General features: G+C 46.6%; 1 protein-coding gene and 1 pseudogene across 1 annotated transcript in view; one reads left to right on the top strand and one right to left on the bottom strand.

The window, feature by feature from the left end:
- The first annotated feature begins 513 nt into the window (after positions 1 to 513).
- OLFM2 (olfactomedin 2) overlaps positions 514 to 27,263 on the top strand; it is a 170,660-nt gene continuing 143,910 nt past the window's right edge. The window contains exon 1 of the mRNA XM_033136633.1: positions 514 to 968. Within this exon, the coding sequence (XP_032992524.1) occupies positions 912 to 968 (57 nt within the window). The 5' untranslated portion in view covers positions 514 to 911. The remainder of the gene's footprint in view (positions 969 to 27,263) is intronic.
- Positions 6,315 to 6,427, bottom strand: LOC117043051 (annotated as a pseudogene).

The raw sequence follows: 27,263 nt of genomic DNA, 5'->3' as shown, positions 1-27,263 counted from the left end.
GCAGCAAGATAGAGTCTGCTGCTCGTCGTTTTCCTCTGTTCACCTGGCTTCGTGATGTAAGTCCAGAGTCCAATAAGGCTGGTTAAGCGAGACATGTATTAAAATAAAGCAGACCATTTGGGTCAAGGTGCAGTTCTGACCCACTCTCCTGATCTAGTTAAAAAAACAACACACGTGGCCATTACGTTAGATTCGTTAGCAATCTTATAAATATGTGGACCCTCATTCTCGAGTCAGAGAGGTTTTAAAAGATGGAAAAGAGGGGGGCATTGGGGTAAGGGATACGCCCAGGGAGTTGAATATCCCCCGCCAACACCCTTAAGTAGAGTATCCCGTCGTGATATCGAGCATAGTGTCTCCCTACCCTAGTAGCCTGGGGAAGGGGCTCCCCCGCGCCCCCCTAAGCGCTCGGTATTGGCAGGCGATCGGCTTGAGAGGACCAATGAGATATCGGCTCTGAGAACCCCCCTCCTCTCTCCCCCTCTTCAAGGTGGGACCCCGCCGTCCTCGCCTCCTTCCCCTCGCCGGTTCGGAGAGGTGGCGCTGGGGCCGTGGGAGCGCACGGGGCGCGCCGCCTGGCTGGCCCAGCGCTAGGCGGAGCCTGCCTGGCTGCCTTTGGCCGGATCTCGCCCCCCCCCTCCCCTGCAGCAACAGCAGCCGCCGCGGCGGGCGGCCACCGCCTTTCCCTCGCCTTCGCCCAGCCCGGGGGAGAAGAAGGGGGCGCCAGCGGGCGCCGTCGGTCCACCCGCCCATCCGCCCGCCTGGGGCGCGCTGGAGTCTGGCGACAGCGGCCCCACTGCCTTTTTGGCGCGGGGATGCGGAGGAGCCGCTAAGTGAGCGTGCCGGGCGGGGGGAGTCGGCTGGCTGGCACCCGCCCGAAGCTGGGCTGGGCTGGGCTGGGCGCCTGCACCATGCGCTTCCTCGCAGACCTGCTCTTGCTGTCGATCGCTGTCTCCAGGACGGCTCAGGTAAATGCCCGTCGTGGCGCCCAAGGGTGCGCGTGTGGGTGCGCGCGCTCTGCCCTCGCGCCTCGTTGCAGGGCGCAAACAGAGCCTGCTGCTCTGGCCAAAAGGGGTTGGTGGAGGGAGGGACGCGAGTTGAGGCGGCAGCAGGTTTGGCGCCTTCTCTCCCAGCGAGGGTCAGGGTGGTGATGCTGAAGTCGCCCCCTGATCCTTAGTCGGAAAGAGTGCCAAACACGGGTCAAGGGGCGGAGTCTTGCTCGTGTGTGTGTGTGTGTGTGTGATTTGACCGGATCTTCGCAGAAAAAAATCCCACACCCAGTTAATTTATTCGCATTTTAACCCCCAAGACTAGTGCGCAACGCTGTCCATTTTAGTTTTCCCCGGCGCCTTGGTTCCTGAGTCCACACCCACCTTCCCATCTCTCCGCGCTGTGAGACACTTTCCTGCCTCTGTCCTCTTGCCATCCGTGCTGTGAGTTTGTCTGTGTATATTTATTTTCTTTTAGATCTGGCTCTCTAAGTTCTGCTCTAGGGTCAGTGTGGTTTTATTTTAAAAGCGACCCTCTTATTTCTTGAAACACACCATTATATGCAAACCAGCCTATCGGATTTCCTCCTCTTCTCCCCCCTCCCAACATCAATTTGTACTTAGGATAATAATTTGATGTTGATTTAGGTGGCCTTGAAGTCTTTACTGGTCTCTAACGCATTAATGCCAACAACATGGACAAGTTTCCTCCCAAGTCTTGCCCCAAAAGGGGGAGATACTCCTGAAAGTGGTTGGAATCAGGATGCTGAGAGTGAGTTATTTGGAAGGACACATGTTGAAGATTTCGCAGCTGTGGTTCCACACACTGATTCACAATGACTGAGAAAGTTGATTTGTTTCTGTCAAGGTTTGTGTAAGTTGGTTCTTTGAATGGGACAGTCCTGCTGTGATGAACATATGTGTGCTTCTAGGGGACGCCAGTCCATTAGGGTGGATGAAGCACTTCCTATCTACTTACAACCAGGCAAGGCATGGCTCTAATTAGAACCTTATTCCTCCTTAGGGAAGGAGGAAGATGGGGACAAAACAAGAATCAGTTGGCTCTGGATGAGCCCACTGTTGGTTTCTCTGCCTTCTGCCTTACCAGTCTCAATGGGCATCAGGCACCATGAAGGATGCAGCTACACCAGTGAAGCAGGGCATCCTTAGAAATGAACTGTGATGGGTTCCTGAATTTGAGAATCAGGAAATGCCTGCAAGATTAGGCTGCTGAAGGGAAGGAAGCAGAGGGAGAAACCAGAAATTGATTGGTTTTTTTTAAATGGGAAAGGGCCAGTGGTGTGCAGTCAGTGTACTAGGCTAGTCCCATAAATGTTCCCAGTAAATTAAAAGCTTCTGCCTGGCTTAGGGAGGGAGGTGTGATGCTCTGATGGGGTCAAAGAGCAATCCTACCATCTTCCCAAAGCGTGCCTAGCTTTGGTGCCTCCTTCCCAAAGCCTGGGAAGCTTCTGCCGAGCTTAGGGAGGGAGGCATGATGCTAGCACATGTGATGTCAGGACGCTGCATTGTGACAGCAGGACACTGTGATGTCTCGCATGGGATGTCAGACCCCCCGCCCTCACAAGCTGGCACTTCTGGCCCTAACTGTTCCCCTATGGGAAATTTCACTGCATGCCACTGGAAAAGACTATGAGCCCTGTTATGACACTGAAAATCCATTCCTGCTCTGAGTATGTGTTCAGAGGTGGTGATGTGATCCTAAAGTCTACGGGTGGAATTCAGTGTAGGGCTAAATGTGGTATGTGTGCACAGAACAAGGTCTGTTCATGCAATGGGGCTCCTTGCCCCTGCATGTCCACTAAACCTGCGCTGCGGCTTCCTGCAACCCTCCAGAGCAGATGTAAGAAGTGTGGGATTCACAGTGGGGCACGTGGAAAGTCTTGTTGCAAGAGTGAACTTTGTTCTATGTATGTCATTACATAGTTGAATTCCACTCTATATGTAGATCTGATCCCTCCTGATCTGTAGTCCTGTGGATGTGGTTCTAGTAAAAAAAGCATCAAGAAAGTCAATCCTGCATGCCTAAAGTCTGTCCACCCTTCTTCAAGGCCATGCTTTCAGTTCATGTGGCCAACATGGAGGGCCCAAAAAACCTGTCCAGTGACACTAATGAACTGGATGTGCTTCAAAACATACTGCCCCCTTTTGCAATGTGTTGGTGTTCTCAATGGTTTTTAGTCAGGTGTGCTTGAGTTTCCTTGGCAAATATGGTGATCCGGAAAGTGTTCCATGAAGGTAGAAAGATTGAGCAAAACAAGCACTGCTCCAGGAAAAATGTTATCATGTTGTTCATGCTCCCACAACAGGGTCCAACACAAAGTGTTAGAAGGCTCACATTCACACTCATTTTAAGGGTGACTGGTCTAAAGTAGATGTTGTAAGACAGGCGTTTCGAACCAGTCACTCGTGATCTCCAGGTTGATCATGGGGTGCTCCTGGTTGATCACGGTGCCCTGACCGATTGCTCCCCCCTAAAAGAAAAAGAAAAATCCTCCCCCGAAAGAAAGCTTACCTTGCAGCCTTAGATATAAGAAGGCTGATTGTGGGTCTTCCATTAGCTCTACCCATGCTCAGAAGCATTCCAAGACTTCTTCACAGTCCAAAGTGGAGCAGAGCTATTAGAAATCGATTTTGAGGCAGCCCTGACTAACCCTGGCTCAAATGGGGGGAAAGATTAAACAAACCTAGAGCGTTGTTGAGTATGGCTATGAATACATGATCAGCTTGAGGTGCTTTAAGCATGACTAGACAAAGACTTGGAAAAGGGTTCATCAGGGAATCTATTTTATCTTGCTCCATTCACTAAAACCAGTCCATCTCCAAATCTGAAAGGTGGGATCAAATAGCTGGTCAGCTACTTTTAAGAGTCCTGGTTTGCCCTTCTGTGTCCTTTACTTCAGGAATAGAGAAACTGGGGCCCTCCAGATGTTGTTGGACTACAAATCACATCATCCTTGACTACTTGCCATGTTGGCTGGGGATGATGGGAGTTGGCATCCAGGAACATTCAGAGGACCACAGGTTCTTCATCCCTGCATCATTTCATTGCAGTCTCTTGGTGTTAAATAGGGACCTGGTTAGCACTGACATTTTAAGCAGAGACCGTATATTAGTCAGACCATATGTACATAGTGATACAAATAGAAGATTGCTATCAAAATACTCATAAAAGAAATGTAAACAGAAGCCATATGTTCCACTGAGCAGATGCCAGAGAGCTGAGCACATTGGCTCCACCCATTGACTCACTTCCATTTGAAATGAGATGTAGTCAAATGGCTCTTTAACCCCTTCTCACCCACCATTGAAACGCTACCTCTTAGCATCCTAGCTACCTGCATCAATTTCTCTGTCTCTTGTACATGGGAGTGAGGAGCTGTGGTACAAAAGGAAATGACTTTGGCAGAGCCCTTTCTGCTGTTAACCCTGGGTGAGAGCAGGTGAAGGAGTCCATTGTCTTTGTGCCAACTTAAGCCATGGAACCTTTGGCCCCTTAGATGCCACTGGGCTATGGCTCCTATCAGTCCCAGCCAACATGGCCAATGGTCAGGAATGGTGGCAGTTGTCCAACAGCCTGTGGAGGACCACAGCTTTCTCATCCCTGATAAGAGAAAGTGGCTGAAGAGCGTAATTGTCCCATCCACCTTCTTCAGGGAGGAGGGCTGTGTTGGCACACACACAGACTTTTAAAACACACACACACACACACACACACACACACAGAGAGAGAGAGAGAGAGAGAGAGAGAGAGAGAGAGAATAATGAGTTCTAGAAACTTGCTCTTAAAATAAACTTGTTCTTATAGCAGGAATATGTTGTATGGGTGGATGAGTGAGTGAAAGAGAGAGAAATGAACCATATTATAGCAGACATGAGGCTCAAGAGAACACTGCCATTTAAAACAACAACAACAGGAATACAGGTTGAATATTGGTTTTTTCTCACTTTTGAATTCTGATCTCAAAATTCTGGTGGCTGTTGCAAAATCTACAAACTTAGGTGGTTATGTTTATGAGCAATGAAACTTTGCAAAATTTCAATGCTTTTAATTTCCGAAAGCAAACACATCATTGAGTTATTTTTAACCCTTTGGTTTCATTCTTATGCTAACTGCTGAAAGAAAGCCAATGCATCACAATTATAGAATCTGTGGTGTAGTGTGACTTTGTGAGCCAAATTCCATGCATAAAAAATTAAAAATTTAGGGGCTCAATTATGCCATGGACAGTATCGGGGCATAGCTAGCTGCTCCAGCACCCGGAACAGCAGGGGTGGGGCGAGCCACCCATGAAGTCCACCTGGCGGACACAAGCTCCATCCTGCCGTTTGGGGCAGCACAGGGCCCCGAGCCACTGTGTCACTCCCAGGAGAGACGCGTGGCTCAGGCGTGCTGCAGGCCAGACCCCGTGGTAAGTGTCGCCCCCCCCCCCATGGTGTGCCATTTTGTCACTCCCTCAGGGATGACACCCGGGGTGGACCACACCCCCTGCACCCCCTCCCTATACCCCTGGAGAGTATTGAAAGGTTGGCAGTCTAAATTGATTTTAAAATTGACAGGATTTAAATAGGTGGGTGGATTTGTGTTTGTGTGTATCTTGTTTTGAAATTGAAAATAGAATTGAAACTAAAATTCTACCCATGTGTGTTACATGTACAAAGTAGCAAAGTCAAATTTGTGAGCAACATCCCTGTTCCTAGTTGCAATGTACTCCAGTGTGTTAACAAATTTGTTATCTCTTGCTTTTCTCCCAACATTACAAAATTAGGCAAAAACTACAGTGTTAAAAACCCCATACCAGTGCCCCCCCCCTGAAAAAAACAGCAGTAGCTGAATTAAAGCCATGATTAAAATGTGGTCGTAGACTATCATGTTCTGTAATGAATTTCTGATGTAAACTGCAGGCATGGTGAGGGATTTAACAGAACAGCAAATATCAAGTTTGAATACAATTAAAAGCTTGACAGTTTGTGCAGCATGTATATTAGGGGTTGCCAACCTTCTTAGTCCTGTGGTCACATTTGGATTTTTGAACAAGTGCCATGGGACCCTCAGGTCACTTCTCTGCCCGTCACCCACCACTAAGAGAAAGAGAGGGGAAATGTGTGCATGCAGACATTGATTTCCCAAGACATCTGGATAAAAGTCATCTGGTTGAAAGAGGAAGCGGGAAGGAGCACTACTCTTTCAATTGCCTCCTTTGGCTCTACATACCGGTACTTTTCAAGGGAGAATAAGTTAACCACCTGCACCACCTCAAGATCAAGGGGGACCAGTAACCTGAAACAACTGGCATGGGGACAAACAGAAGAAGACACCTTCACCCCAATATGGTCCCCCTTCTTTGCGCAGGGGCCATGCTAATCTTCTCTGTATCGTTCCAATTTTAGTACAGTATATGTGCTGCCGAAGTGAGCACAACCACAAATGAACAATCACACCCTGCGCTAACCCCGACCTCTCTCACCACCAAAGGAACACAAGCAAACAACAGAGAACCTGCACAAACAACGCTGACACAAAACCCTACATATATTAAGTGAAATAGAAACATCGTCACCGCACCGCACCCATCTCCCCATCCCGCCCACCTCTTTCCCCCTTTTCCTCCCAATTTCAAATGAAATTGACTTGTAAAAATGTTACATGGAAAAAATACAAGAGAGACATTGCACTACCTTTGTAAATCAAGAAAATCTTTAATAAAAAAATACTAAAAGTAAAAAAAAAGTTCAAGGGGGCAGGAAGGTTGAATGGGGAGGGGTGAGAGCTCAAAAGCACCAGGGGAAACTCTAAAGGGCACCATTGCACCCATGGGTACTGTATTGGTGACCCTGATGCAATAGCACGTAAATAATAGAATCATAGAATTGTAGAGCTGGAAGGGATCCACAATGTGGGTCTCCATGGAGGGCAAAAGTGCTGGCTGAGGTGCTGACAAGCAGCAGCACAGGGATCTGTGAGGTAGCTTCAGGCCAACCATCATTTAAGTTCACTGTAATGTCCCTGATGAATAGTTGCTCCAGGACATCACGGGAAATTAAAATGCTGGTCTCCAATGAGCAATACTCTGCTGGGTGTATTGTGGGTAATTTAAAATGGTGGATGGCTCACAAGCGCAGGTGCCGGGGCTGAGCACTATGCTGGGGCCCTGGGAGTTGCCAATGTGAGTAGTCCTGGTGCAGCGGAAGGGTGGGAATCAATTGGCCACGGCTGGGAGTGCTTCCAGGAAAAGAAAGCAGTGACTGGCTGCATATGCCAGTTACAATCTGTGGACCCCTGAGGGAGGAGTCCATTTGCATCCAGGCCCTGGGCTCTTAAGATTTGACTGAAAACCATTGGGGGGAGCCTTGCCTTTTAATCAGCAAGGTAAATTGGTACCCGGGGGCAAAAAATTTTTGTCCCCCCCTCTCCAGAGGCATAGGAATGTCAAGTGGTACCCAGTGTAGAAAATTTCTTGTCACCCCCCCATAAAAATGGTTTTATGTTATTTCATATTTTCTTACAAAGGAATAATAACAAGTAATAATAATAATAAACTTTTATTTATATCCCGCCCTCCCTGGCCGAAGTCGGGCTCAGGGTGGCTAACACCAGATACATAACACTGGTATAAAATCAAACAATAATTAAATTACCTCCTAAAAACATCTCAAAATCAAATTAAAGTCTAATTAGATGGCTTTCCACAGGGTTAGGGTTGGGAACAGTAAGTGCTCCACTGAAGTGAAACTTCAGCCTTCATGACATAGGAAAACAGCCAAGTGAACAGCTATTTTGGTGGAGGAGGATCAAGATATTAACCGATATGCATGAAATTTCATATATAGCTATATAATCCCTAGTATAGTAAGATAAGACCTTCGGAGCAGGCATTTTTTAAGAAGGTTTTTTATGAACCGCCCTAGTAGGGCAGTAATTGTTCCTTGATAATTTGTCACCCCCTCCATTATGGAACCTGGGGTGACCCACCCCCTACGCCCCTGCTTTTAATCCTACATAGGTATAAGTGGGATGCAGTTAGTCAGTGGCTAGTATTTTTATGAAACACTTCATGTGCTCAGAGGCACCCTTATGCCTTTTCGTTCTGAATCCTAGACTGCTAAGCCTCACACCTTCCAACCACCCCAGCATGCTTTGGTTTCTCAGAAGAATGAACCCTAGTCTATTCAGTGCAGCTGCAAACAGCAGGTGTCAGATAGATTTTACCCAAGGTAAAAGAGCCTGCAGTGTTTAGAAAGGTCAGACATATGCATGTGTTCCTAACTTTTACTTAAAGAGCTTTTGTTTTTAATAATGGAGGGCAGTTGTGTTGATGATGTGAAGTGAAGGGAGTTAAGCCCCATCTCTTTTCTGTCTTCTTGGCTGGATTTTGGATGGTGGAGAAAATTGGGGGGGGGGGTTCTTCTGTAGACTTAGCACTGGGATTGGGATTGGGTTGTTGGTGTGTTATTTATATTTATATTTATAGCTTGCCAAATGAGGTTCTGTAGTGCCCACAGCTTGGGTAAAATGCATATTATCTTATTTCATTGTCAAGTTGCATGGTGTCCAGCTGTCATGGCCAAAGAGGCAGGCTGCTGCACTGCAAAATATTGTCAGGCAGGAGTGAGCAAGCAACTGGTGGCCCTTGTAGATGTTGTTAGATGACAAGCACCATCACCTCTGGCTATTGGCCATGTTGGCTGAGGCTGATGAGAGTTGGAGTCCAACAACATCTGGAGGACCACAGGTCCCCCAGCTCTGTGGATGGGTTACTAAGAGGTCCAGTGTTAGTTCACAGTGTGGAAGGAAAGAAGAAGTGAGGTAAAGCAATACATGACAAGATGAGGATACGTGATCAGGTATAGGAGGACAACTGGAGAGCATCCTGGTGGCTTCCCTTAGTGGTGAGGATCTGAAGGCAGAAGCAGAAGGTGGAGTGTGTTTTGTTCATAGTCACCAGAGTCTTGGCTGAAGAGAACATCACCTTATTTCCAAGGCTTCTGGTTTGAGCTCAGTTAAATTTAATTCTTGAGCTTGGTTCACACCTGCACCCACATCTCTTGATTTCTTTACACTTGACTGTTGGCTGCTCACATGAACTAAGGAGGGTTGTGCTTGTGTGGCATGAAAGATGAATGTTTTGTCAGTGACATTTTATCCATGATGGCCCACTCACATATGCAAGTCTCAGTTCTCAAGTGAGAAGCATACATGTGTGAACCCACTTCTTAAGCCAGCTGCTATCCTCGCACCTTCTCTGCTGTCCTTGTTATCATATGCTTGTGTTTACAATGCACAAAAACAGTTACACTACAATGGAAAAGACAACTTCTTTGTTTAGAAAAAGCTGCTGCTACTCCCTCAGGGCAAGATGGTCCTTCAGATGGTCCTGCAGTGACAATTGTGGGAGGGAGGGCCCACAATGGAAGCTGGAAGGCATGAGTTCCTTCAGCTTCCTTCTTCTCTCCTACCCTCAGGGCAAGGAGTGTAGTACAGCCAGCAGATAGTCAGTAGAAAAACTGAAGTCACTCAGGCCCTTATTAGAGCACTGACAGTGTACATCAGGTAAACAGCACATGCAAGAGGGCAATCCTTTTCTAAAGAATGATCACACAGCGGTTGTGGTGGTGGCATTTATAACCTGAGAAGGTGCAATCTCCTGCCTTATTGGAAGTCATGCTGTAGAAGAAGTCCTGCTTTTTAATCAGGGATCCATTTGATGAATCGTTGTATTTTAATATTCTGCTGGAAGCTGCCCAGAGCAGCTGGGGAAACCCAGGCAGATGGGTGGGGTATAAATAATTATTATCCACAAATCTGAACTGGACTTTCAACTGAGATTGCTTCCCTGCAACTCCCAGCCAGGCTTGTTCTCTGTTGCTCCTTCCAGGGGGTGGAAAGTTTTGGCAAAACTTTAGGAGAAACATCCTCCACAGCAAGGGAATGTTAAGCAGTGGAACAGACTGCCGCAGGAAGTGCCACAGAAAGTGGTTGGGGTAAGCGTCTCAATTTCTCCAGGTTTTAGAGAAAGCTAGAAACACCTTTCACCTCCCTTGCTGATTTTGCCTTTTCCCCTGAAAGCCTGGTACAAAATGAAAGATGAGCCCAGTAGTGAGCTGAGAGGGTGGGGGCAAAGTTTCATATGTATTTGTTCTTATCTAGGAAGAGCAAACACCCCTCTCGCTTTGTGGTGATTTCTAGAGTGGTTTACCAGTCAATCCCGCTTCCCAGGGAACTCTTGAAATTGTAGCTATGTGAGGGGAACAGGGGTCTGTGTGAACACCCTGAACACACTCCAGTCCTCAGCAGGAGCAGCCTGTGGTGAGATGGGAATTTGCATACACCCCCCCCCCAAGCCTTGCTTCCCGGGCAGTGCTGTCAAGTATCCCATTTCCCCCGGGAATCTCCCTTATTTCAAGCAGCTTCCCGCTCCTCTCCCTCCCCCTCATGGCCAGGGACTGGGAAGACCTCGCCTCCTTGCAGCCTCAAAGCAAGCGGGAGCCATTTCCCGCGCTTACAGGCGTCGTAGCCCATGGGGAGTGTTTCCAAAATACAGTAAGCCTACTGCGCGCATTCACACCAGTGCCGCCCACTTTTGCTTCTGGCTCCGCCCACCACTGCCATGTGACTGTCCCTGGGATAGGTGAGGCTGCTGATCCCTTCTTTTCAAATCCGAAACTTGACAGCTATGTTCCTGGGTTAGGTGGCAGCAGTGGCTTCTGGCAAGATGTTGTGGAGCTCCCACAGGGTCTTGAGCAAGCTCACAAGAGCTTCGCAAGATCTCACCCAGTGGCAGCAGCAGCATGCAGCAAAGTACACATGTGTGTTAATCTCATGTGAAAACTACAGAGGTTTCCCCCCTATAATAAACTTCTTTCCTAATCAAAACATTTCCATTAGGGGAAAAAAACTGATGTCTGATGTACTTGTTGGTAATATAGAAGCACAATCCTAATGTGAGTAAATACATTCATGTGATCTGTCTCTAATGACCTTAGAAAAGTGATTCATTGTAGGGTCTGTACCTTTCATAATTCTTATTTAACAAAAGGTTGTTTTTCTAAAAAAATAAAGGCTGCTTTGTGCTGTGCTGTGGTTGAATTCTCCCTTTCTGCACAAGGGATTAGGAAGCAAAGGTCACTCTTCCGATCACTGAGAATGGTGATACAAAGCCAGCTAGCTGAACCCAAAGTCTGCATCAAGGAAACACAACTTTTGCATTCAGATTTCTAACCTATCATGTTACAAAGACTGAGGATGAGAAAACACACACACAAACACACACAATTAGCATTTTCAAAATGAACATTAAAATCCTGCTTTTGCATTTTGTTTTATTCAGACAGCCAACATCCTGCCAAAATAATAAATTGAATTCCAAGTGAATGGGTTTGGGATAACATGGCTCAATTCAAACTGTATATAGTTCACTGAAAGCAGCATTGCTTTGGTTCCCTGTTTCAGCTCTAATTAGCACATCAAATACTTTTGAGACAATAGTGGGTTAAATAGGAAAATGCTATAGAGACTGATAGAGTGACTCACAAAGCCAGAGTCTCTATTCAATCCATTCAATCCATTGTGTTTTCTTCTTCTTCTTTTTGAGAGAAATTATTAGAGTTCTGAATTGTATTTCCCAAGCCTGGTTTTTATAATTTTTTTTTTTTGAAAGCCATTGTACAGGTTGCCTCTGATTAAAATAATGGCCAGGAGAGAGATGAGGTTTGGAGTGGTGGGGCTTTGGGAGAAGATTTCATCTTTTTGTATGTTGCAGGGTGAGGTGGTTTGGCTATTGCTGTTCTTAAATCTTCGTTCCCTTGAATTCACACAAAGAAGCTGTTTGGGCACAGATGAAGCGTCCGGATCTTCCAGGTGTGCCACCTATGCTGCTTTCAGTGTATATCCTTCAGTGTGTAAATAAAAAGGAAGAGAATGTATCAGATTGGCCACAGCTCAGTATTGAGCATGCATCTGGTAGTAAAAAACAGGCTCATCTCTGATGTGTGAAATAGCCACAAGCATTTGTAGTAGAGATGGAGAGCTCTCTCAAAAGCACCACCGATTAAATCAGAAAGATAATCCCCACCCCCTGCTGTTCAGAAGACTAGGGAAAACACTTCAGTTCTCAGTCTCCATTGAATGGGGACAGATTTAAGAGGCTACAGTAGCAAAACACATGGGTAGGGTGGAAATCTCATCATATCCATCCCTTAGTTTTGGGTTCCCTCTTGCTGCTGCAGCCTCTTACTTTCTCCTCTATATGTAATCTAGCCAAGTGATCTCTTAGTAAGTTAACCTTGTAGGTGATGAGCTCCCCACCCCTAGAGCGCACCCCACTTTCTCCCATCCAAGGAAGAGGAAAACTGTGGCCATCCAGTTGTTGCTGAACTAAAGCTCTGATCATTGCCTATATGGACTGAGGCTGATGGGATCTGGAGTCCAACAACTTCTGGAGGGTCTCAATTCCTTCCAGCATCCTGTTCTCACAGCGTCAATGGCCAACCAGATGTTCACGTGAAGCCCTCAAGCAGGACTTGAGTGCAACAGCACTCTCCCCACCTGGGATTCCCAGCACTGGGATTCCACTGCATAGCACCTCTGACAGTGAAGGTAGTAGACAGCCATTGTGGCTGGCAGCCATGGATACCCTTATCCTCCATGAATTAGTCTAATCCCTTTTTAAAGCTTTCACAGTTGGAGGCCAACACTACATTCTATGGGAGTTTTAACTGTGCAAACCACCCATAACTGTGGGTCCCTGCTGAGCACTCTTTCAGTGGTGAGCCTCCTGTTTTGTAGTTGTGTGCATAGCCACTTAAAATTGGCCATCTCTGAGTAAAAGCAGATGGCACTGATCAATTGAGCAAAGCTTTAGTTGATGGATGAGGATCAGTTAATAATCGTTAAGCCCATAAAAATACACAGATTTGCTGCAAGTGCTACAGACTGTGGGTGTATCCATGTTGGTTTGTTATCATCTGTGATGCATCTCTTACTTAACCTGGCTGTCTAGCAAGGATAAGAATTTGAAGTCCCCCCCCCACCCCCTTGCATAACTGGGTTTTAACTGTGCTTCTGTTCTTGGAAGCCAATTGAAGGTGGGTGGTACACTTAGTTTCTTTTATTCAGTTTGCCCAGCAGTTCTTTATTAGACAGCTTGGCTTCTTGAATATTCACTGGGGGCTGCAAGTCCTTTCTTCACATTGGCTTTGCCTACTGAATATTCAGGAGGCTGCCAAGAGCTTTGCTGCTCTTGCTGTGGCTGTTTGGAAGCAGTCCATGAGATTTTGGCAAAGGGTTCTTCCTTCTGCCCTTGGATAAGAGAGGCTACCAAAGGAGAGGCTTCTGCTTCTGCCTTGGGCTTCCATTTGCTCAGCAGTTTGGGTGATGAAATTTAGGAAAGGAGAAACGCTTGGGGCAAGAGAGGGTTTTGTTCCCTTATTCCAGCTTTCAACAGCCTGGTGACTTCCAGATGTTTTGGATTGCAGATCCCATGAGCAATAGCCAACCCAGCTGAATGTAGCTGGGACTAATGGGAGAACATATGGAGAGCACCATCTTGCTAAAGGCTGCCTTATTCTCCAGGCTGGCCTGCATATTCACACAGGTGTAGTTCCACAGGTTGGTCGTGCACTGTTGTTGTTTAGTCATAGAATCATCGAGTTGGAAGAGACCCCAAGGGCCATCCAGTCCAACCCCCTGCCAAGCAGGAAACACCATCAAAGCATTCCTGACAGATGGCTGTCAAGCATCTGCTTAAAGACCTCCAAAGGAGACTCCACCACACTCATTGGCAGCAAATTCCACTGTCCAACAGCTCTTACTGTCAGGAAGTTCTTCCTAATGTTTAGGTGGAATCTTCTTTCTTGTAGTTTGAATCCATTGCCCCGTGTCCGCTTCTCTGGAGCAGCAGAAAACAACCTTTCACCCTCCTCTATATGACATTCTTTTATATATTTGAACATGGCTATCATATCACCCCTTAACCTTCTCTTCTCCAGGCTAAACATACCCAGCTCCCTAAGCCGTTCTTCATAAGGCATCGTTTTCAGGCCTTTGACCATTTTGGTTGCCCTCCTGTCTGCAAGGCCAGTGAGGAATCTGTTCGTTTAGTCATGACCGACTAGTTACCACTTGTGCAGGATGGCCTGAGATCAGGACACTTTCCCCAAGCTAAGTTTGCCTGGTGCGTGCTGGAAAATTCAAGATTTCCTGCCAAACCACACAGGAGAACCGCTAGGCCCCACGTGGGGCTCCATCTGTTAAGGAAAATTCTGGGTTGAGAGACTACTCAACAGCCCAGCACATCGGGGTATAAGTCCCCCTTGGGTCCATGCGGTCAGTAAAAGAAGGAAATTCCAGTCAAGCAATTTGGAGCAAAACAGCAGTCAGTAGACTTAGATCCTTTATTGTTGTGCAACAGGTTCAACAGCAGCAAGTGAACCCAGAGCATGGGGCAACGTTGACTTTTAAAACTTTTCCATCATATCGCAGAATACAGTTCGCACAGCATCATCAATACATCATTGCTACATCACGAGGTCACAAAAGGGGAGGGTTACACAAGATTAGCATAGACAGATATGTCAGGGCATCACCCAAGCTGCCCCACCCCCTTCTTTCTCTTTCTCATTCAACATGAGAAGACCTTGATCATTTACCCGTAAGCTTGAAAAAACACACTTGCTATGAAAAAGGATTTCATTTGTGCATACCCATCTTCTACAATCTGCAGGTTACTGCAGGCAGGGTATTACTGGAATGGTTGTCAGATTATCATCTCACTACTAGCAAACTTTGCCAATAAATTTGATCCACAGTCTCTTTGGGTGGATGATGATTTGAAAGGATATAAATGTGCTGCATTGGTGCTACTTGTGACCACTGCACACCATACAAATGGCCAGTCCATATTTCAGAGATTAGGATGGAGCCCTTCCCTTCCCTACAGGTATGAAGATGGTCTGTTGCCCAGAGACCAGGAGCAGGTACAATACCACCATATATTTGAGGAACCAGGCACACATTTATTGAGGAAGGCCTTTGTTAGGAATATAGGAATCTGCCTTATTCTGAATCAGACCCATTGGTTTATGTGGCTCAGCATCATCCATGTCAAGGGTGGGGGACTGTTGGCATGCAGCCCTAATCAGGCTCATCACAAGGCTATATCCCACAAATCATGCCACCTGCCCTGCACATGATGTCAGGTGTGGGGCAGAGACAGGTGCAGCTTGAAAGGAATGATTGGGAGCTTAAAGGCAGCTCCCATTTTTTAAATTTGCAAGTGGGATTCCCTGGCAGCACATATTGGCCAGAGCCAGTTCCCTACCTCTGGCCTACATTGACTGGCAGAGGCTATCCAGGGTTTCAGATACTGGAGATGCCAGGGATTGAACCTGGGACCTTCTGCTTGCAGTGCAGGTGCTCTCCCACTGAGCTATGTATGGGCCTTCAAGTGTGCACGCACACACACACACACACACACACACACAAACCTGTTGGGAAGGAGCTGGTTTTTGCGGGTGAAGCTGACAGTCTTCCTGAAAACATTGGAAAACTGGATGAGTGCATACATTAGGCATAGTTAACCTAGTCTAGTCCTGCAAAACTTTTACTTTCTGTTCCATAAAAAGACAATTTCTTGAGTAATTTTGTTTCTGACCGCCTCTCCTCCCTTCCCAGTCTTGTCCTGTGACAGACAGCAGTGTCTCTTCCTTAAAATGAGAACTTCCCTAAAATGCAACATCGGTGGTATTTAACTCCTTGGAAACTCTCTAAGTTGTATAAAAGTGTCCCAAGTAATTGCTGGAGGTGTAAAGAAAAGCCAGGCACTCTATTCCACATGTTTTGACAGTGTAAATAAATCAAGGTGTTCTGGGAAGATAAAGGTAAAGGGACCCCTGACCATTAGGTCCAGTCGCAGACGACTCTGGGGTTGCGACGCTCACCTCGCTTTATTGGCCAAGGGAGCTGGTGTACAGCTCCCGGGTCATGTGGCCAGCATGACTAAGCCACTTCTGGCGAACCAGAGCAGCGCATGGAAACACCATTTACCTTCCCACCAGAGCAGTAGCTATTTATCTACTTGCACTTTGACATGCTTTCGAACTGCTAGGTTGGCAGGAGCTGGGACCGAGCAACGGGAGCTCACTCCGTCGTGGGGATTCGAACCACCGACCTTCTCATCAGCAAGCCTTAGGCTCTGCGGTTTAACCCACAGGGCCACCCGCATCTATATAGATATCTATATAGAATTGGGGGGAATTACAGATTTAGACATTCCCCAAAAGGTAAGAGAGATCTTTCTATACACTACGGTTGCAGCAAGAGTTCTCATTGCGGAAAATTGGAAGAGTGATAAAGTTCCCTCAAGATTAGAATGGATTCAACAATTGGCTGGATATGCGCAACTAAATAGTTTGTCAGGAAAAAAACAAAAACAAAAACAGGTATTTATGTCAAAATGGGAAGTCTTTAAAATTTATTTGAAAAATAACAATTGTAACTTAAAGTCTGTCACAGCTTTTGAATAATTTCAGTAGCAGTTTCAAGTATGAAGTATAATTTAATATAGATTAAAGATGGTTGAATGGTATTTTTCTATAGACCTGAAAATCCGTCTACTCGTTACTGCCATAACATAACATGTTTTGTTAAAGATTTTGAGATTATGATTCAATGTATCAATTTTCTTTTTTATTTTATGTTAAAGTGAAAACAAAAAACAAAAGAAGAAGACAGACAGACAGCAGTGTCAGGAGGCCTTCATTGTGAATAAGCAAGCTTTCAGCCAGCTTGGCATGGCACATTTTAATTCAAAGATTATTATTATTATTTTCTGAAGCAGAAGGCACCAAGCTGCCTCTTTTGCCTCCAGCAAAGTGAAGGATAATTCCCCGAGGCAGCACCTAGAAGATTTTAAAAATTATTATAACCCACCCAGAAGGTTTATAATCCAGTGGCCTGAATGGCTGGAACTGAAGACCACTTAAAAGGAGAAAGTTTCTGTGGTGCGCATGTATAACCCAGTCATTCCCACATGGTGTGTTTTGAAGCATGACTGAGCTGTGCTTTGAAAAATCAATAGTGCCAGCCTTCATATGCCTGGCTCAGATATCAGGCCAGCTCAGTTCAGGAGCACATACTCCCAGGTAAGTGTGTATGCAATTGTAACCTCACAGGGGCATCTGATCCACTTTGCTCTTCTGAGCAGTGGGGCTTCGGGCAAGAATGATCTCCCTTTTGTTAATCTATGAGCAAAGACATCTTCCTGAGAGACAGAAGCTGCAGTTGCAGAACACCAATCCATAGCACTGGGATTTCTCTGGGGGAAAGTGAGCATGTCTGAGACAAGTCTTATAGTATACCCACAATGCTTTGCAGGGAGGCCCCTGGAGAGCAGACCCCTGGCTTGTGTGCTTGCCTGACTTTCTTTCCAACTGGTTAGCATTTTAATGGTAGCACAGAAAACTGTTGAGTTGAGGGCAGAGGAGTACAAAAATCTAGGGCACATTCTGTCAGATGAACAGCCTTGGGGATGATTTGGGGAAGGGCTAACACCAGTCCTAATAGCAGTGGATACGCGGGATGAACTTGTGCTGTTGGGTTTTATATTAGCTTGAACAATTTGCCCACAGCTCTTGGCAAGTACATGTGGAAGAAAGTTAGCTCTGGAGCCTCACAGTTTCATGTAGGGCAGCCGTTGCCAACCTGGTGCCCATACCCTCCAACATTCTGCATGAAAATAGGGACATTCTGTTGCTTTATAGGAATTCTGGACTACATTGTCCATCAGCCTCAGTCAGCTGATGGGTGTTGTAGTCCAAAAAATCTGAAGAGCATCTGGTTGGTGAAGGCTGGTGCAGGTCTTTGGGCCAGAGCTCATATAGACAGATGTTTACATTTGACACAGACAGATGTTTGATGGAAAGGAATCTTTACCCTCATTTTGCAGCTTAGCATTACAGAAAAAGGAAAGGAAAAAGCTTCACTGCTTTAGAGGTGAGGCATTCAATTATTGTAATGCCCCCTTTTTATAGCTTCCATTTTTAACAGCCTATTGTTTTAAGATTCACCACTGAAAATTAAAGTACACCGTGTCACATTCGCTCCACCCTCTCCACATTTCACTATACAATTAGTAGCTGTATGTTCCCTTTCCTGGGGAGGAAAAGTTACATGGGTGGGCTAGAATTTTCTATGGGGATTTGATTTCTGGAACTCAACCTGCCTAAAGGCAAGAAAGTTGTTGTTTGAGGACTATCCCTGCCTCCGGTTCTGGTCCTGACCGGACGGATACTGAAATCAGCAAGGGATACCCACATGATCTGAAGGTGCTGCTGTGCAATGCCAGGTCAATGATGAATAAGACCACTGCCATCCACGACCTGATTGTGGATGGAGGACTTGACCTGGCATGTGTGACAGAGACTTGGTTGGATGAAGCAGATGGGCCTGTCCTTGCCGCTGCTTGTCCACCAGGTTTCTCTTATGCACAGCAACCCAGGCCTTGTCGGCGGGGAGGGGGGGTTGCAGTGATTTTTAGGAAGTCATTAATTTGCACCAGGCGTCCTATTGGGAAGACCCAGTTCTCTGAGTGCATGTTCTGGAAGTTGGGCAATAGGGGCAGTACAGGATTCCTCTTGGTGTACCGACCTCCTTGCTGCACCAAGGAGTCCCTGCCTGAGGTGCTTCAGGTCGTGGTGGATGTTCTCCTGGAGGCACCTAGTTTGGTTGTCCTAGGGGATTTTAACATCCATGCCGACACAACCTTACAAGTGGCCGCTCGGGACTTCGTGGATAGCATGGCCTCCATGGGGTTGTCCCTGAATAAGTCTGGCCCAACTCGTAGTCGTGGACATGCCTTGGACCTGGTGTTCACCTCTATGGATGCTGGTGATCTGACATTAAATAAAAGTGAAACAAAAGAAGTGCCATGGTCAGATCACTTCCTGGTGCAACTGCACTTCTTCGTGACCCTTCCCCTCTGCAGGGAGGTGGGACCGATTTGGATTGTCCACCCCCACCAAATGGATTCCAGAGAGTGGTAGGGGATGCTTTATCCCATGTTGATGGCCTTTCAGTTGATTCCCTGGTGACCCGCTGGAGTGTGGAGTTAACCAGGGCTATTGATTGCTGTTTGGCTCTGAAGTGCCCTCTCTGATTGCATGGAGCCTGGACAGCCCCGTGGTTTTCCACGGATCTGAGGGCAATGAAACCATCGCTGAAACGGCTAGAGTGCCAGTGGCAGATAATTCATTCTGAAACTGACCGGACACAGGTTAGAGCTCAATGTCGAACCTACCAAGTGGCGGTAGCGACGGCGAAGAAGACTTTCTTCACCGCCTCTATTGCATCAGCAGAAAACAACAGCAGGAGACTTTTTCAGGTGGTTCACAATTTAGCGGAACCACCTGCTCCATCAGGACCCAGTATGGGCCACATGATCTCCTGCAATGATTTTGCAAAGTTTTTGCAGATAAAGTCGCTCAGATTTGGGAAGAGGTGGGTCCGTGGGAGCAGGGCCGGGGCGGGAGAGTGCTAAGAGTCCTTTCTACTCCAGTTGTGTAGGATCAATTCCAATCTGTTACCTCCGAGGATGTGGACAGGCTGCTTGGACGAGTGAAACCAACCACCTGTCTCCTTGATCCTTGCCCATCCTTGCTTATAAAAGCTAGCCGGGAAGGGCTGGGCAATGGGCTTTGCGGGGTGGTGAATGCTTCTCTCTGCGAGGGAGACTTCCTAGACCTGCTGAAAGAGGCGGTTATTAAACCGCTTCTTAAAAAACCATCTTTAGATGTGGCCAATATGGCCAACTATCGCCCAGTCTCAAATCTTCCATTCTTGGGCAAGGTGATTGAGCGAGTGGTTACTGAACAACTCCAGGCACACCTGGAAGAAGCGGACCATTTGGATCCCTTCCAGTTGGGATTCAGGCCTCATCATGGGACTGAAACTGCCTTGGTCGCACTGGTGGATGATCTCTGGTGGGCTAGGGACAAAGGTGAGAGGTGTTTCCTAGTTCTGCTGGATCTCTCAGCGGCTTTTGACACCATCAACCAAAACATCCTTCTGGACTCTCTAGAGGGGTTGGGAGCTGGGGGCACTGTTATACAGTGGTTCCACTCCTTCCTCCTGGGCCATGTTCAGAAAGTGGTGGGGGGGATGAGTGTTCAGACCCCTGGGCTCTCACTTGTGGGGTGCCTCAGGGTTCTGTTCTCTCCCCCATGCTTTTCAACATCTACATGCAGCCACTGGGAGAGATCATCAGGGGGTTTGAGCTGGGTGCTCATCAGTATGCAGATGATACCCAGATCTTGTTCAGTCGTTCAGTCGTGTCCGACTCTTCGTGACCCCATGGACCAGAGCACGCCAGGCACGCCTATCCTTCACTGCCTCTCGCAGTTTGGCCAAACTCATGTTAGTAGCTTCGAGAACACTGTCCAACCATCTCATCCTCTGTCGTCCCCTTCTCCTTGTGCCCTCCATCTTTCCCAACATCAGGGTCTTTTCCAGGGAGTCTTCTCTTCTCATGAGGTGGCCAAAGTACTGGAGCCTCAACTTCAGGATCTGTCCTTCTAGTGAGCACTCAGGGCTGATTTCTTTGAGAATGGATAGGTTTCATCTTCTTGCAGTCCATGGGACTCTCAAGAGTCTCCTCCAGCACCATAATTCAAAAGCATCAATTCTTCGGCGATCAGCCTTCTTTATGGTCCAGCTCTCACTTCCGTACATTACTACTGGGAAAACCATAGCTTTAACTATACGGACCTTTGTCGGCAAGGTGATGTCTTTGCTTTTTAAGATGCTGTCTAGGTTTGTCATTGCTTTTCTCCCAAGAAGCAGGCGTCTTCTAATTTCGTGACTGCTGTCACCATCTGCGGTGATCGTGGAACCCAAAAAAGTGAAATCTCTCACTGCCTCCATTTCTTCCCCTTCTATTTGCCAGGAGATGATGGGACCAGTGGCCATGATCTTAGTTTTTTTGATGTTGAGCTTCAGACCATATTTTGCGCTCTCCTCTTTCACCCTCATTAAAAGGTTCTTTAATTCCTCCTCACTTTCTGCCATCAAGGTAGTGTCATCAGCATATCTGAGGTTGTTGATATTTTTTCCGGCAATCTTAATTCCGGTCTGGGATTCATCCAGTCCAGCCTTTCGCATGATGAATTCTGCATATAAGTTAAATAAGCAGGGAGACAATATACAGCCTTGTCGTACACCTTTCCCAATTTTGAACCAATCAGTTGCTCCATATCCAGTTCTAACTGTAGCTTCTTGTCCCACATAGAGATTTCTCAGGAGACAAATGAGGTGATCCGGCACTCCCATTTCTTTAAGAACTTGCCATAGTTTGTTGTGGTCGACACAGTCAAATGCTTTTGCGTAGTCAATGAAGCAGAAGTAGATGTTTTTCTGGAACTCTCTAGCTTTCTCCATAATCCAGCGCATGTTTGCAATTTGGTCTCTGGTTCCTCTGCCCCTTCGAAATCCAGCTTGCACTTCTGGGAGTTCTCGGTCCACATACTGCTTAAGCCTGCCTTGTAGAATTTTAAGCATAACCTTGCTAGCGTGTGAAATGAGTGCAATTGTGCGGTAGTTGGAGCATTCTTTGGCACTGCCCTTCTTTGGGATTGGGATGTAGACTGATCTTCTCCAATCCTCTGGCCACTGCTGAGTTTTCCAAACCTGCTGGCATATTGAGTGTAGCACCTTAACAGCATCATCTTTTAAAATTTTAAATAGTTCAGCTGGAATATCATCACTTCCACTGGCCTTGTTGTTAGCGAGGCTTTCTAAGGCCCATTTGACTTCACTCTCCAGGATGTCTGGCTCAAGGTCAGCAACCACATTATCTGGGGTGTATGAGACCTCCATATCTTTCTGGTATAATTCCTCTGTGTATTCTTGCCACCTCTTCTTGATGTCTTCTGCTTCTGTTAGGTCCTTTCCACTTTTGTCCTTAATTGTGGTAATCTTTGTACGAAATCTTCCTTTCATATCTCCAATTTTCTTGAACAAATCTCTGGTTTTCCCCATTCTGTTATTTTCCTCTATTTCTTTGCATTGCTCGTTTAGAAAGGCCCTCTTGTCTCTCCTTGCTATTCTTTGGAAATCTGCATTCAATTTCCTGTATCTTTCACGATCTCCCTCGCATTTTGCTTGCCTTCTCTCCCCCGCTATTTGTATGGCCTCATTGGACAGCCACTTTGCTTTCTTGCATTTCTTTTTCATTGGGATGGTTTTCGTTGCTGTCTCCTGTATAATGTTACTAGCCTCCATCCACAGTTCTTCAGGCACTCTATCCACCAAATCTAAATCCTTAAACCTGTTCTTCACTTCAACTGTGTATTCATAAGGGATTTGATTTAGATTGTATCTTACTGGCCCAGTGGTTTTTCCTACTTTCTTCAGTTTAAGCTGGAATTTTGCTATAAGAAGCTGGTGATCTGAGCCACAGTCAGCTCCAGGTCTTGTTTTTGCTGAGTGTATAGAGCTTCTCCATCTTTGGCTGCAGAGAATATAATCAATCTGATTTCGATGTTGCCCATCTGGTGATGTCCATGTGTAGAGTCGTCTCTTGTGTTGTTGGAAAAGAGTGTTTGTGATGACCAGCTTGATTTCTTGACAGAACTCTATTAGCCTTTGCCCTGCTTCATTTTGAACTCCAAGGCCAAACTTGCCAGTTGTTCCTTTTATCTCTTGACTCCCTACTTTAGCATTCCAATCCCCTATAATGAGAAGAACATCCTTCTTTGGTGTCATTTCTAGAAGGTGTTGTAAGTCTTCATAGAATTGATCAATTTCAGTTTCTTCAGCACTGGTAGTTGGTGCATAAACTTGGATTACTGTGATGTTAAAAGGTCTGCCTTGGATTCGTATCGAGATCATTCTATCATTTTTGAAATTGCATCCCAGTACAGCTTTCGCCACTCTTTTGTTGACTATGAGGGCCACTCCATTTCTTTTACGGGATTCCTGCCCACAGTAGTAGATATGATAGTCATCCGAACTGAATTCGCCCATTCCTGTCCATTTTAGTTCACTGATGCCTAGGATGTCAATGTTTATTCTTGCCATCTCATTTTTTACCACATCCAGCTTTCCGAGGTTCATGGTTCTTACATTCCAGGTTCCTATGCAATACTTTTCTTTACAGCATTGGACTTTCCTTTCGCTTCCAGGCATATCAGCAACTGAACGTCCTTTCGGCTTTGGCCCAGCCGCTTCATCAGCTCTGGATCTACTTGTACTTGTCCTCCGCTCTTCCCCAGTAGCATGTTGGACGCCTTCTGACCTGAGGGGCTCATCTTCCAGCGTCATATCTTTTATATGCCTGTTGTCTTTGTCCATGGAGTTTTCTTGGCAGGGATACTGGAGTGGCTTGCCAGTTCCTTCTCCAGGTGGATCACGTTTGGTCCAAACTCTCCACTATGACCTGTCCATCTTGACCTGTCCATAACTTCCCTGAGTAATTCAAGCCCCTTCGCCACGACAAGGCAGTGATCCATGAAGGGGATCTACCTCTCTTTCAAATCTACCTCTCTTTCAAATCAGAACCAGTGAAGGTGTTGAAGGTCCTGTGTGAGTGTCTGGAGGCGGTTGGAGGATGGATGGTGGCTAACATATTGAGGTTGAATCCTGACAAGACAGAAGTACTGTTTTGGGGGGACAGGAGGCGGGCAGGTGTGGAGGACTCCCTGGTCCTGAATGGGGTAACTGTGCCCCTGAAGGACCAGGTGCGCAGCCTGAGAGTCATTTTGGACTCACAGCTGTCCATGGAGGCACTGGTTAATTCTATGTCCAGGGCAGCTGTCTACCAGCTCCATCTGGTATGCAGGCTGAGACCCTAATGCCCGCGGACTGTCTCACCAGAGTGCTACATGGTCTAGTTATCTCTCGCTTGGATTACTGCTATGCGCTCTAAGAAGGGCTACCTTTGAAGGTGACCTGGAAACTACAACTAATCCAGAATGCGGCAGCTAGACTGGTGACTGGGAGCAGCCGCTGAGACCACATAACACAGGTCTTGAAAGACCTACATTGGCTCCCAGTATGTTTCCGAGCACAATTCAAAGTGTTGGTGCTGACCTTTAAAGCCCTAAACAGCCTCAGTCCAGTATACCTGAAGGAGCGTCTCCACCCCCATTGTTCTGCCCGGACACTGTAGTCCAGTGCCGAGGGCCTTCTGGAGGTTCCCTTGCTGCGAGAAGCCAAGTTACAGGAAAGCAGACAGAGGGCCTTCTCAGTAGTGGCACCCGCCCTGTGGAACACCCTTCCAGCAGAGGTCAAAGAGAAAAGCAACTACCAGACTTATAGAAGACATCTGAAGGCAGCCCTGTTTAGGGAAGCTTTTAATGTTTAATAGATCATTGCATTTTAATGTTCTGTTGGAAGCTGTCCAGAGTGGCTGGGGAAACCCAGCCAGATGGGCGGGGTATAAATAATAAATTATTATTATTATTATTATTATTATTATTATTATTATTATTATGCAGCACTCCTTGAATTCTCATTTTGGTTGTCAGCAGACCGCCTACTTTTCCCCACATTGCCTATTTAGACTTAGCCTTACATAGTTTATTCTGCATTTTCAATTGCTTTGCATAATTTATTTTCCTAGGCATGGAGAGGGGTGAGAAGCTCTGTTCCTTGACCTCTTGGCTCAAGCTTCTTCTTGGTGAGATTTAATGAGGCTTTGCAAACACAATGCATCTTCCAAATCCCAGGGGCTAGGAGCTCATTTTTTGTTTTTTTGTTTATTTTTAAAAAACAAAGCTGCATTTGGAATCCTTGTCCAATGCCATATTCTCTTCATGCTCTGCTTGATACTGTATATCTCTTTCTCCTTTCTCTCCCTGGCAAGCGCCTGCTTTTTTCCTTTGTAATGGAATGGGCGCTCCACCCGTCCACCTCATACCCAGCGGGAGGCAAGGAAATTGTATACTAGCCCTCCCAGGAGACCTGGCTGTGTGAGTCCCTGCTAGCCTGCTGCTCCAGCCACCCTTTGGAGAACCTTCTTCTTTCTCCCACTATTGCAGAGAGTGGTTTCCAAATAGGTTTCTCTGATTCTAAATGCTGCCAAAACGCGCCTGGATTAATGAGCAATTTACATGCAGATTCCCTGTAATTATGTTAAAGGGCCGGCCAATAAAAAAAAAGAGGAGATCAGAGGCTCTAGAGGCTGAGATTAGCAACTCAGCCAGGGTCTCTCCAGGGGTTGTGTGGAAAGAGAATGGAGAGTTTGGGTTTCTAGTGGCTGTCTTGTAGCGTCATAGCATGCTACTAGAGAGGAGTGATTTTGATCTCTCTCTGCATGCGTGAAAATACGATTTGGGTGTGTGTGTGTGTGTGTGTGAAACATTAGCCCTGTTCAGGTATTCACCTCAACACCCCCCCCCCAAAGGCATGGAGGGAGAAGCTGGCCCTCATGTCCATGCCCCCCTCCCTGCTGACTGCAGTCTTGACCCTTTGCACATTGATCAGAATTTCTGAGGGCTGAATGTGTTTAGAATGCCATGTGTGATCAAGACCCTGTAGGATCAGCATTCAGCCACATGAAGATTCCCGCTGCAGATCTCCCCTGCCCCCTCAACACAGAGAAGTCTGGAGTGAAGCTCCCCTCATGTTCTGAGAACGCATGGAGGTGAACACCACAACAGGACTAGTATCTTGCTATGCATCCTAGATCCTGGTTCAACATTTCATTCCACCTGCCTGCTGCTGTTCAGCTCAGTAACAGAACCTACCGGTACTCTCATTGTTATGAAGAGAGAACTGGAAATTTGGGGGATTATTGTTATTGTTATTGTTGCAGACATGCACTGTTCAGTTGGCATTGCAACAAGTGCACTCACAGCTGTTACTTTCTGCTCATGTAGACACACAAGATAGATGAGCCTCCTTAGCGACATGAACCCTCTCCTGGCAAACAGTGTTTGGTATAGGAAGCCAGTCATTCAAGGGACTTGGGTACAGACTGGATGACTGGAGTTCTTTGGCATGACAGTGTTAATGAAAATGTTTCCTCTCTGGGAAATGCACAGGATTACATTTTTGTAAGCTACTTTTAAAAAACACCAATTCAGCCTAATTTGCTAAAGCCTGTCCATTAAATGGAGCCATTTCAGCTATGACATCCTTAGTGATAAACCAACATGGTAGGATGACATCAAATCTTAACCAACATTCAGAGATGGGCAAACATTAGGGGCCCTTGGGCACATTTGGAATTTTGAGAGATTGTCAGGGGCACTACCATCCTGGCTACTGCCAGGGGGTTGAGTAAAAGTCTGATTCAGTACAATGAAAATTGATCCTCTTGAATTCGCATGATTTTGCATGGAGACTCCAGAAAGACAAGAAATTAAGGTGTGCATTCCTTCCATAGTTCTCTCTCTCTCTCTCTCTCTCTCTCTCTCTCTCTCTCTCTCGCTCTCTCTCTCCCCCACCCCGACCCCCCCACCAGATATGGTGCTTGCCAGCACCTCAGAGACATTGATCCAAGATATGGATCCTCATGGTTTTTACAACAGTGACCCATCAACAAGAAGCAGAAGAGATGGCAAGCCAGGCAGAAGCTTCAGGGCTGCTGCTGAGGTGCTCTGATAGCTGCACATAAGGCTACTTGGGAGGAGGGGGAAGCATGTGGAAGTGCCAGGAAGGTGTGCGGTTTCCAGCTCATATATAAGCTCCTGGTCTGAGCTGCTTCATTGCTGATGTAACAACTCCCTTATACACACCACATTTCAGTGTTCCTGAACAAGGAATCACTTCACTTTATCCCCTGATCCTCTTCCCTCTTGGTCATTCTGCTTTCTATTCAGCTGTTTGGGTACTAATCTGAGGTTTGAAATGCACATAGAGCTGAAAAAGGAAGTGGGAAAGAGCACCACTCTTCCAACTTCCTCCTTTAGCTCTGGTCTAAACCACAGAGCCTAGGGCTTGCCGATCAGAAGGTCAGTGGTTCAAATCCCCGCGTCGGGGTGAGCTCCCGTTGCTCGGTCCCTGCTCCTGCCAACCTAGCAGTTCGAAAGCACGTCAAAATGCAAGTAGATAAATAGGTACCACTCCACCAGGAAGGTAAACGGCGTTTCCATGCGCTGCTCTGGTTCGCCAGAAGCGGCCACATGACCCAGAAGCTGTACGCCAGCTCCCTCAGCCTATAGAGCGAGATGAGCACCAGGGGTCCCTTTACCTTTACCTTTACTTTTCAAGATGGAAAAAGGGTAAACTCATGTAAGAGCCTTGATGCTTAAAAAACAAAA

This window comes from Lacerta agilis, chromosome 2, assembly GCF_009819535.1.
Source record: "Lacerta agilis isolate rLacAgi1 chromosome 2, rLacAgi1.pri, whole genome shotgun sequence".
In the NCBI taxonomy this organism is placed as follows: Eukaryota; Metazoa; Chordata; class Lepidosauria; order Squamata; family Lacertidae; genus Lacerta; species Lacerta agilis.
This window is presented reverse-complemented; position numbering and strand designations above follow the sequence as displayed.